Here is a 12579-nt window from a genome sequence, read left to right as displayed (position 1 = left end):
TAGAACTTTATTCCATATAACGTAGAAGATTGAGGAGAGATTTGATAGAGGTATACAAAATTATGAGGGGTATAGATAGAGTAAATGCAAGCAGACTTTTTCCACTGAGTTTGGGTGAGACTACAACTAGGAGTCATGAGTTAAGGGTGAAAGGTGAAATGTTTAAGGGGAACTTCCTCAGTCAGAGGGTCGCGAGAGTGTGGAATGAGCTGCCAGCACAAGTGGTGCATGCAAGCTCAATTTCAATTTTAATTGACGTTTGGGCAGGTATGTGGATGGGAGGGGTATGGAGGGCTATGGTCCAGGTGCAGGTTGATGGGACTAGGCGGTTTAAATGGTTTGGCTCACCTTAGATGGGCCAAAGAGACTGCTTCTGTGCTGTAGTGTTCTATGACTCTTCTAATAGATAATATAGTAGTAATAGAAATATATCCCATGTGAAATTTCTATTCTGTTATACTGCTCTTAAAAATCTTATTACTGAAATATATATAGACTAAAAATTTACTATCTGTAATCTCCAGATATCGGCGTAGAACACATATAACCCCAAAATCTTACCTCGCCTTCATAAATAGCTACAAATCTGTTTACAAAGAAAAACATGCAAACATTGATGAGTTAGCAGAACATATGAAAATGGGTGAGTCCATAATCAAATTATTGAAATTTTTGAACCCATGTGCAATTGTCTGGAATGAATTAGGAAATAACTATACATGGTGTGATAATAATGTGACTCCAAGTCTGAGGAGGGGCTGCAGGAGGTGCAGGTAATGAAAGGAAATCTTATAAATGTTCACAGATTATAATTAGAGGCAGTAGTTATACAACAGTTAGTAGAAATTTCTGAGATATTTTTCTTTAACATCTCCACTTAAGTTGTTAATACTTCTCAGCTCTTGTACTGCTCATGCCAAGAGAGCTTTCTGCCCCAGGGTAAGAGAATTGAGATTGAAATCAGAATATTTCCAGTGAAGTTTCAGAAGACTTTGATGCTCATTCCTTTATCTATTTGTTTTCCAGTATGTGGAGTATATGCAGTATCTGGCTTTCTGCAGCTATAATCCCTTTTCTCACTCTTTTAACAGGCAATCTGTCTGAATAGTGGACTGGATACAATATTCCATTTCCCCCATATTTCACCTAAATATCCCTTCTAGTTCAAACACAGTCAATCCAATCCTCAAACGGCTAATTCATAGCCCACTGTAATAGAATTTCAAAGATTATAGCCTTCTCAGGATTACTGCCTGTGCCACATTACAGTGAGGATAGGAATAGAATGATGTGGCAAATAAATGCATGGCTGAAGAATTGGAACAGGGGGGAGGGATTCAGATTTCTGGATAATTGAGACCTCTTGTGGGGCAGGTGGGACCTGTACAAAAGGAATAGGTTGTGCTTGAATCCAAGGGGGACCAATATTCTTGCAGATTTGCTAGAGCTGATGGGAATGGTTCAAACTAATATGGCAGGGGGATGGGAACTAGGATGATAGAGCTGAGGATATGCCAGCAGGTTTACAAGTAGATAACAGGTGTAACATGAATGTAAGGAAGGACAAACCAATCATTGGGTACAAATGCAGGCGGAGCAAAGAGTTAAATTTTACAACAGAGGCAAAATTCAAAAAGGTGAAGAAAACAGGACTGAAGGTCCTATATTTAAATACGTGTAGCGTTCAGAATAAGGTGGATGAACTCGTGACACAATTAGAGATTGGTCAGTATGACATTGTGGGCATCACTGAATCATGGCTGAAAGAAGACCATAGTTGGGAGCTTAACATCAAAGGATATACTTTGTATTGAAAAGACAGGCAGGAAAAGTGGTGTGGCTCTATTGGTTAGATATGGAATTACATCTTTAGAAAGAGGTAACATAGGGTCAGTGAATGTTGAATCTTTGTGGGTGGAGTTAAGAAATTGCAAGGGTAAAAAAAAACATTATGGAAGTCATATATAGGCCTCCAAATAGTAGCAAAGACGTGGGAATAAGATTGAAAAGGGAGCTGGAAAAGGCATGTAATAAGGGGTAGTGACACGATTGTAATTGGGGACTTAAATATGCAAGGGGATTGGGAAAATCAGATTGGTGTCAGATTGCAAGAAAGTGAATTTGTTGAATGCCTACAAGGTGGCTTTTTAGAGCAGCTTGTGCTTGAGCCTACTTGGGGAAAGGCAATTCTTGGGTGTTGTGTAATAACCCAGATCTTATTAGATAGCTTAATGTAAAGGAACACTTAGGAAGCAGTGATCATAATCTGATTGAATTCATACTGCAATGTGACAGGAGAGAAGCATAAGTCACACATATCAGTATCACAATGGAATAAAGGGATAAGAGAGGAGCTTGCCCAGGTGGATTGGAGGAGGATACTGAAGATGATGACGGCAGAGTGGAGATGGCTGAAATTTCTGGGAATAGTACATAAGGCGCAAAATAGGTATGTCCCACAGAGGAAGAAGTTCTCAAATGGCAGGGATAGGCAACCGTGGCTGACAAATGAAGTTAAGGACTGCATAAAAGCTAAGGAAATGGGATATGTGGTCGCAAAAGTGAGTGGGAAGTTAGATAAATTAGAAGCTTTTAAAATCCTACAAAGGACAACTAAAAAAGCTATGAAAAGATAAAATATGAGGGTAGACTAACCAATAATAGAAAGCAGGATACTAAAAGTTTTTTCAGATATATAAAGAGTAAAAGGGAGGTGAGAGTTGATGTTGGACTACTGGAAAATGATGCTGGTGAGGTAGTAGTGGGGGACAAAAAAATGGCAGTTGAACAATGATACTCTGCATCGGTCTTCACTGTGATAGACACTAGTAGTGTGGCAGAGGTTCATGAGTGTCAGGGAGAAGGAGTGAGTGCCATAGTTATTACAAAGGAAAAAGTGCTAGGCAAACTCAAAGGTCTTAAAGTGGATAGGTCATCTGGGCCAGATGGACTACATCCCAGAGTCATGAGAGAAGTTGCTGAGAAAATTATGGCTGCATTGGTCATAGTCTTTCAAAAATCACTTGATTCTGACATTATCTCGAAAAACTGGAAGATTGCAAATGTTACTCCGATATTTAAGAGGAAAGTAAAGCAAAAGAAAGGAAATTATAAGCCAGTTGGCCTAACCTCAGTGGTTGGGAAATTATTAAGGATGAGGTTTTGAGGTACTTGGAGACTAATGATAAAATAAGTCAAAGTTGGCATGGTTTCTGTCAAGGGAAATCTTGCCTGACAAATCTGTTAGAGTTCTTCGAGGAAGTAACAAGCAGGGTGGACAAAGGAGAGGCAGTGGATGTCATTTACTTGGATTTTCAAAAGGCGTTTGATAAGGTGCCACACATGAGGATACTTAACAAGATAAAATCCTATGTCGTTTCAGGAAAGATAGTGGCATGGATTGCAGATTGGCTGACAGGAGACAGTGAGTGGGAATAAAAGAGGCCTTTTCTGGTTGGCTGCTAGTGACTAGTGGTGTTCCTCAGATGTCAGTATTGGGATCGCTGCTTTTCACATTGTTTGCCAATGATTTAGATAACGGAATTGATGGCTTTTTGGCAAAGTTTGCAAATGATATGAAGATAGGTGGAGGGGTAGGTAGTGCTGAGGAAGCAATGCAATTGCAGCAGGATTTAGACAAATTGGAAGAATGGACAAAATATTGGCTGACGGAATGCAGTGTTGGGAAATGTATGATAATACATTTTGGTAAAAGGAACAATAGTGCAGACTATGATCTAAATGGGGAAAAGGTTCAAACATCAGAGGTGCAGAGGAACTTAGGAGTCCTGGTGTAAGATCCTCAGAAGGTTAATTTACAAGTTGAGTCTGTGGTTAAGAAGACAAATGCAATGTTGCCATTTATTTCAAGGGGAATAGAATATAAAAGCAAGAAGATAATGCTGGGCTTTTATAAGACACTAGTCAGGCCATACTTAGAGTATTATCAACAGTTTTGGGCCCCATATCTCAGAAAGGGTGTGTTGTTGTTGGAGAGAGTCCAGAGGAAGTTCACGAGGATGATTCCGGGAATGAAGAGGTTAATGTACGAGGAGCATTTGGCAGCTTTAAGCCTGTACTCACTAGAATTTAGAAGAATGCAGGGGGATTTCATTGAAACCTACTGAATGGTGAAAGCGCTAGATAGGGTGGATGTGGAGAGGGTGTTTCCTATGCTGGGGGGTATCCAGAACTAAAGGGTACAGCCTCAATATTGAGGGGCGACCCATTAGAGTGGAGGTAAGGAGGAATTTTTTAGTCAGAGAGTAGTAAATCTGTGGAATGCTCTTCTGCACACTGCAATGTAGGCCAAGTCTATGTGTATATTTAAGGCAGAAGTTGATTGATCATTTCTTGATCGGTCAGAGCATCAAAGGATAGGGCAAGAATGCAGGTGTACGGGGTTGAGTGGGATCCAGGATCAGCCATGATGGAATGGCAGAGCAGACTAGATAGGCTGAATGGCCTAATTCTGCTCCTGTGTCTTATGGTCCTTATCTTGAGACTATTTTAGAATCAGAATCAGGTTTCAAATCACAAGCATATATCATGCAATCTTAGCTGGTTTTAGCTATTTTAGCTAGTTCAAGGCTCCCACTCCTGAGGAAGTGTTCTCACATCATCTATATATTTCTATGAGATCACCCCTTTTTCTTCTGAATAGAGAACATGGAGCCAGTCTACTTAATTCATTCCCCTCATGCCAAAAATCAGTCTACTGAGCCTTCATTATACTGTCTCTAAGTATTCTTGTACCGATGTAAGAGATGAGCTGCCTTCAGTTCTCCAGCTGTGACAAAACTGCCTTACCTTTGTACCAATTTGCTTTTGCAATGAAAATGAAAGATAGATTTTGTGCTGCTAATCAATTGGGTTTTCTGATATTGTCACTATGCAACAAACATTTCTTTGGTATACCGTCATTTTAATAAAATATACTTCTATGAGAAACATCATCTTTTAACAAACAAGCTACATTATTGCCTAAAACATACAGCAGATCAGGCAGCATCTGCAAAAAGAGAAATAGAGTTAACATTTAAGTTGGAGATTCTTCAGCAGATGAAAGTTCTCTGATCTGATATGTTAACTCTGTTTCTCTTTCCACAATTAATGCTTCAAGAACTGCTGAGAATTTCCTGCATTTTGGGTTTTTATTTCAAATTTCCAGCATGAGCAGATCCATTGATTTTCACATTATTGCAGGTCTCTCTAAGCTTTTGGAAGCAACTGAATCAGTGGCTCTTCTCGCTAAAGAACTAGCAGGGAAAGAAAAGGAACTGGCAGTGGCATCTCGTCGTGCTGATAAGGTTCGTGTCAAATTCACACTTAAAAAGTCATAGTTTGAAATGTGATCAGTGCCAGGCATGTCAGATGGCCAATATGGCAAAAAGATTTGGTATATCTTGAAGTAAAAGAAATAATGTTTAATTCATGTATATAGAGTCATAAAGTTGTACAGCACAGAAACGGACCCTTTGGCCCAACTTGACTACATCAACCAAGGTGCTTTCCTGTGTTAGTCCCTATTGTATGTATTTGACACATATCCTTATGATCCTTTCTTATCAATCAATCTGTCAAAATGTATTTTAAATATTGTAATTTTACCCTTCCTTTACCACTTCCTCTGACATATACCCACAACCCTCTGTGTGAAAAATATGCTCCTTAGGTCCACTTTAAATCTTTTTCCTCTCTCTCCATAAGCTGATGCCCTCAATTTTTGGACTCCCCTGACCCTTACCTTTTCTATATTCCTTGTGACTTTTCTGAATCTCTAAAAGATAACCTCTCCTTTGCTCCAGGAAAAGCAATCCAAACCTTTCTAGTCTCTCATTATAACCCAAGGCTTCCTGTCCCAGCAGTATCCTTGTGAAACTATTTTGTACCCTCGCTAGCTTATTACACCTTCTTCCTATAGTATGGCCCAGAACTGTACAAAATATTCCAGGAGGAATCTCAATTGAACAGCAGTAATAGGACATCCCAACTCTTGTACTCAGTGTCCCATATGATGAAGGCAAGCAAGCCACATGTCTTCTTCACCACCTACTGACATGTGTCACCACTTTCAAAAACTCTCTATCCATAAATTGACTAATCATGCCACCTATATTTCCTTCAGATTATTATTATATATAATAAATAACAGGAATCCAGCAACAACCTGCGATACACCATTGGTCATGGGCCTCTCATCTGAAAAACAATCTTCAACTACCACAAACACAAGAAAATCTGCAGATCCTGGAAATCCAAACAACACACACCAAATGCTGGAGGAACCCAGCAGACCAGGCAGCATCTATGGACAAAAAGTACAGTTGAGTTTTGGGCCAAAACCCTTTGGCAGGACTGGAGAAAAAAAGCTGAGGAGTAGATTTAATAGGTGGGGGAGGGGAGAAAGAGGGTAATAGGTGTAACTTGGAGGGGGAGGGAGGACATCTTCAACATCTCCCTGAGCAGGTCTGTCGTTCCAATGTGCTTCAAGGCCGCCACCATTGTCCCCGTGCCAAGGAGTCTTCAGTGGCCTGCCTCAATGACTATCATCCTGTTGCATGCTGCCTGGTTCAGAAATTGCACCATCTCGGATCGCAAGACCCTGCAGCGGATAGTGCGGTCAGCTGAGAAGATTATCTGGGTCTCTCTTCCCGCTATTACAGACATTTACACTACACACTGCATCTGCAAAGCAAACAGCATTATGAAGGACCCCAAGCACCCCTCATACAAACTCTTCTCCCTCCTGCCATCTGGGAAAAGGCACCAAAGCATTTGGGCTCTCACGACCAGACTATGTAACAGTTTCTTCCCCCAAGCCATCAGACTCTTCAATGAGCAGAGTCTGCACTGACACCAACTTACTGCCCTCTACTGTGCCTATTGTCTTGTTTATATTTATTGTAATGCCTGCACTGTTTTGTGCACTTTATGCAGTCCTGGGTAGGTCTGTAGTCTAGTGTAGTTTTTTTCTGTGTTGTTTTTACGTAGTTCAGTGTAGTTTTTGTATTGTTTCATGTAGCACCATGGTCCTGAAAAAGTTTTATTTTTACTGTGTACTGTACCAGTAGTTATGGTCAAAATGACAATACTAAGGTAGGAGGTGTTGTGGATAATGAGGTGGGTTTTCAAAGCTTGCAGGGAGATTTATGCCGGTTAGAAGAATGGGCTGAACGTTGGCAGATGGAGTTTAATGCTGAGAAGTGTGAGGTTCTACATTTTGGTAGGAATAATCCAAATAGAACATACAGGGTAAATGGTAGGGCATTGAGGAATGCAGTGGAACAGAGAGATCTAGGAATAACAGTGCATAGTTCCCTGAAGGTGGAGTCTCATGTAGATAGGGTGGTGAAGAAGGCTTTTGGAACGCTGGCCTTTATAAATCAGAGCATTGAGTACAGAAGTTGGGATGTAATGTTAAAATTGTACAAGGCATTGGTAAGGCCAAATTTGGAATATTGTGTACAGTTCTGGTCACCGAATTATAGGAAAGATATCAATAAATTAGAGAGAGTGCAGAGACGATTTACTAGGATGTTACCTGGGTTTCAGCACTTAAGTTACAGAGAAAGGTTGAACAAGTTAGGTCTCTATTCATTGGAGCGTAGAAGGTTGAGGGGGGATTTGATCGAGGTATTTAAAATGTTGAGCGGGATAGATAGAGTTGACGTGAATAGGCTGTTTCCATTGAGAGTAGGGGAGATTCAAACGAGAGGACATGATTTGAGAGTTAGGGGGCAAAAGTTTAAGGGAAACACGAGGGGGTATTTCTTTACTCAGAGAGTGATAGCTGTGTGGAATGAGCTTCCTGTAGAAGTAGTAGAGGCCAGTTCAGTTGTGTCATTTAAGGTAAAATTGGATAGGTATATGGATAGGAAAGGAGTGGAGGGTTATGGGCTGAGTGCGGGTAGGTGGGACTAGGTGAGATTAAGAGTTCGGCACGGACTAGGAGGGCCGGAATGGCCTGTTTCCGTGCTGTGATTGTTATATGGTTATATGGTTAAAAAGTGACTTGATTTGACTTGACTTGAAGTAAAGAGCTAGGAAGTTGATTGCTGAGATGAAGTGAGAGAGCAGAAAGGGGATGGGAAATGGAGAAGGCGGCGAGGTTTGGGAGACATTACCAGAAGGTTTAGAAATTGTAGTTCATGCCATCAGGTTGGAGACTATCCAAGTGGAATATAAAGTGTTGTTTCTCCAACCTAAGTGTGGCCTCATCACGACAGTAGAGGAGGCCATGGATGGACATATCAAAATCGGAATGGGAAGTGGAATTAAAATGGGTGGCCACTGGGAGATCCCGCTTGTTCTGGCGGATGGAGCGTATATGCTCGTTGAAGCATATCTATATCAGGTGTCATCAATGTACAGGTGGCCACAGTGGGAGCACCGAACACAGTAAATTACCTCAGCAGACTCACAGGTGAAGTGTTGCCTCACCTGGAAGGACTGTGGGCCCTGGATGGTAGTGAGGGAGGAGGGGTAGGAGCAGGTGTAGTACTTGTTCCACTTGCCAGGAGGGAGATCAGTGGGGTGGGACGAATAGACAAGGGAGTCGTGTAGGAAGCGATCCCTGCAGAAAGCAGAAAGTTGGGGGAAGGGAAAGATGTGCTTGGTGGTGGGAAGTTGCTGAAGTTTTGGAGAATTATATGCTGGATGTGGACGCTGGTGGTGTGGTAGATGAGGACAAGAGGAACCCTATCCCTGGTAAGGTGGTGGGAGGATGAGGTATGAGCAGATGTGTATGAAATGCAAGAGATGAGGTTGAGGGCATCATTGATGGTGGAGGAAGGGAAGCCCTTTTCTTTGAAAAAGGAGGACATCTCTTTCATTCTAGAATGAAAAGCCTCATCCTGAGATCAGATGCAACGGAGATGATGGAATTGAGAAAAGGAGATGGCATTTTTACAAGTAGTAGGGTGGGACAAGGTGTAGTCCAGGTAGCTGAGAGGGTCCGTGGGTTTGTAATAGACATCAGTGGATAAGCTGTCACCGGAGACAGAGACAGTGAGATTGAGAAAGGGAAGGGAGGTGTCGGAAATGGACCAAGTGAATTTGAGGGCAGGGCAGAAATTGGATGGAAAGTGGATGAAGTCGACAAGATCAGCACGGGTGCAGGAAGCAGCACCAATACAATTGTCAATGTAGCGTAGGAAGGTGCGGGATGGTCACCAATGTAGTCTTGGAACATAGACTCTTCCACATCGCCAACAAACAAGCAGGCGTAGCTGGGACCCATACAAGTGCCCACATCTAACCCTTTTGTTTGAAGGAAGTGGGAGGAGTCAAAGGAGAAATTATTGAAAGTGAGAACAAATTCCACTAGGCGGAGGAGAGTAGTGGTGGAGGGGAACTGGTTAGGTCTGGTGTCCAGAAAGAAACGGTGAGGTTTGTGGCCTTCCTAGTGGGGAATGAAGGTGTATAGGGACTGGATATCCATGGTAAAAATGAGATGATAAAGGCCAGGGAACTTGAAATCCTTGAAAAGATCAAGAGTGTGTGAGGTGTCACGGATGTGGGTAGGAAGGGACTGCACATTTTGACTCCTTTCACCAAGCCAATTTCTTTGCCAAATGACTAGCTCACACTCAATCCAATGTGATATCACCTTACCAACATACGATGTGGGACCTTGCCAAAAGCCTTACTAAAATCATGTAGTCACTGCCTGTAACCTCTTCAAAAAAATTAACTTAAATGATTTCCTGCAAACAAATCTATGTTGACTATCCCTATTTAACCCTTGCATGAATATAGTAACAATTTAACATCACTTACAGTACCCATAAAAAGTATTCACCTCCCTTGGAAGTTTTCATGTTTTATTGTTTTACAACATTGATTCACAGTGGATTTAATTTGGCTTTTTTGACACTGATCAACAGAAAAGACTCTTTTGTGTCAAAGTGAAAACAAATTTCTACAAATTGTTCTGAATTGATTATAATTATTAAACACAAAATAATTGATTGCATTATTACTTCACTTCGTTCAAGTCAGTATTTAGTAAATGCACCTTTGGCAACAATTAAAACCTTGAGTCTGTGTGGATAGGTCTCCATCAGCTTTGCATATCTGGATGCTCCAATTTCCCCACATTCTTCTTTACAAAACTCCTCAAGCTCTGTCAGATTACATGGGTACCTTGAGCGAACAGCCCTTTTCAAGTCCGGCCATAAAATTTCAATTGGATTGAGGTCTGGACCCTGACTTGGCCACTCCAGGTCATTAACTTTGTTATTTTTATACCACTGCTGTGTAGCTTTGGCTTTATGCTGTGGGGTTGTTGTCTTGCTGGAAAACAAGTCTTCTCCCAAGTTGAAGTTCTCTTGCAGACTGCACCAGGTTTTCTTCCAAGATTTCCATGTAGTTTACTGCAATCATTTTACCCTCTACCTTCACAAGCCTTTCAGGACCTGCTATAGTAAAGCATCCCCACAGTATGATGTACCATGCTTCACAGTAGGAATGGTGTGTTTCTGATGATGTAGTGTGTTTGGCTTACATTAAACATAGCATTTAGTCTGATGGCCAAAAATCTCAATTTTGGTTTCATCAGACTATAGAACCTTCTTCCAGCTGACTTCAGAGTCTCCCACATGCCTTCTGAAAACTCTAGCCAAGATTTCAAGTGAGTTTTTTTCAACAGTGGCTTTCTCTTTGCCACTCTGCCATAAAGCTGTGACTGGTGAAGCACCTGGGCAACAGTTGTTGTATGCGCAGTCTCTCCCATCTCAGCCACTGAAGCTTGTAGCTCCTCCAGAGTTGTCATAAGTCTCTTGGTGGCCTCCCTCACTCATCCTTTTCTTGCACGGTCACTCAGTATTTGAGGATGGGCTGCTCTAGGCAGATTTACAGCTGTGCCATATTCTTCCCATTTTTTGATGATTGACTTAATTGTACTCCAAGGGTTATTCAGTGACTTGGAAATGTTCTTGTATTCATCTCCTGAAATGTGTTTTTCAATAACCTTTTTGTGAAGTTGCTTGGAGTGTTCTTTTGTCTTCATGGTGTAGTTTTTGTCAGGATACTGACTCACCAGTAGCTGGACTTTCCAGATTCAGCTGTAGTTTTACTAAAATTAATTGAAACACCTTGACTGCACCCAGGCCTCCAAAAACTCCATTTAACTCATTAATGACTTCTAAAACCAATTGGCTGTACCAGTAATGATATGGTATGTCACATTAAAGAGAGTGAATACTTGGGCAATCTATTATTTTGTGTTTTATACTTGTAATTAATTTAGATCATTTTGTGGAGATCCGTTTTCACTTTGACATGAAAGAGTTGATTAGTGTCATTAAAAAAACAAATTAAATCCACTATGATTCAATGTTGTAAAACAATCAAACATGAAAACTGCATGAACCAGACTCAATGCCAGAGATCCAGCTGCCGCTGCTTGTCCCAGGTAAGACATCCACCCCCCCCCCCCCCCACCCCAACAGTATCCAAATCGGTATACCTGTTCTGGAGGGGAATGGCCATAGGGCCATAGGAGACCAGAGGTCTCCCTGACTTCCCACATCCTGCAATGACTAATGATGGATAACTAGTGGAACTGTTGTGCAGATAGTGGAGCTGTTGTCTCACAGCACTAGGGTCCATAGTTCAATCCTGACTTTTGCTGCTGTCTGCATTGAGTTCTCCCTGTGACCATTTTCTTCAGAATACCTCAGTTTCCTCCCATATCCAAAAAAGATGCTGACAGGTTAATTGGCCATGTAAATTGACATTGATAGTTAAGTGGTAGAATCTGGTGAGGGAGTTGATGAGAATGTTGGGTGATTAACAATGGGATAAATGTAGGATGAATGTAAGTCATAGAGTGTCAATGCAGGTTCAATGGGCTACAGGGCTTTATTCCTTGCTATATCCTGTTAGCTCCCACACACATACCCTACCTCCGCACTTAGCCCCACCAGTTGTACTACTCACCATTAAAGGGGGTCATATAAGCATCACAATTTATATTGACCATTTTATGGAAAGTGAGAGGAGAGCAGAGCACCTGGAGGAAACACATATCACAGAGAGAACATGCAATCTCCCTACAGACAGCCATGAAAAGTCAGAATTGAACTCAGTTCATTGGAGCTGTGAGGCAGCAACCATACCAGTTGTATCATTTGCCACTAGAGTCAATGCTAAGCCTTAAGGTTTTCTCAACTGAAATGCCATATTTTCAAGTTTGCTAATGATAGAAAACTGGTGGGATTTTGAGTAGTAAAGTGGATTCAAAGAAATGCAAACTAAATGACTGGTAAGGACAAGGCAGATAGTAAAAAATGGGTTTTTTCCTTTCAGTGTACAGAACAGCAAAACACAGTACTCTTTTAATAACAGAGATTCAAAATATGTGATGTTCAAAAGAACCTTGTGTTCCTGTATACAAAACACTGAAAGCTAGCCTGCAAGTTTTCAAATAAGAGAGGATTTGAATACACCAGTAAAGATGTCTTACTGCATTTATGTACTTCCTTGATGAGATTTCACTTGGATCTTTTGTATAATTTTGGTCTCCATTTATAAAAAAGGATGTAGTGCCATAAAGAACATCCCCCTTGTTATAGC

At 41.2% G+C, this 12579-nt stretch overlaps 1 protein-coding gene across 1 annotated transcript in view; it reads left to right on the top strand.

The window, feature by feature from the left end:
- Positions 1 to 12579, top strand: part of LOC140732658 (dynein axonemal heavy chain 8-like) — a 952247-nt gene that overhangs the window by 781833 nt on the left and 157835 nt on the right. The window contains exons 65-66 of the mRNA XM_073055351.1: positions 525 to 643; positions 5206 to 5309. Of these exons, the coding sequence (XP_072911452.1) occupies positions 525 to 643; positions 5206 to 5309 (223 nt within the window). The remainder of the gene's footprint in view (positions 1 to 524; positions 644 to 5205; positions 5310 to 12579) is intronic.

This window comes from Hemitrygon akajei, chromosome 9 (assembly GCF_048418815.1).
Source record: "Hemitrygon akajei chromosome 9, sHemAka1.3, whole genome shotgun sequence".
Lineage (NCBI taxonomy): Eukaryota > Metazoa > Chordata > Chondrichthyes > Myliobatiformes > Dasyatidae > Hemitrygon > Hemitrygon akajei.
The sequence above is the reverse complement of the archived record's forward strand: the minus strand, read 5'-3'. Positions and strand labels throughout refer to the sequence as shown.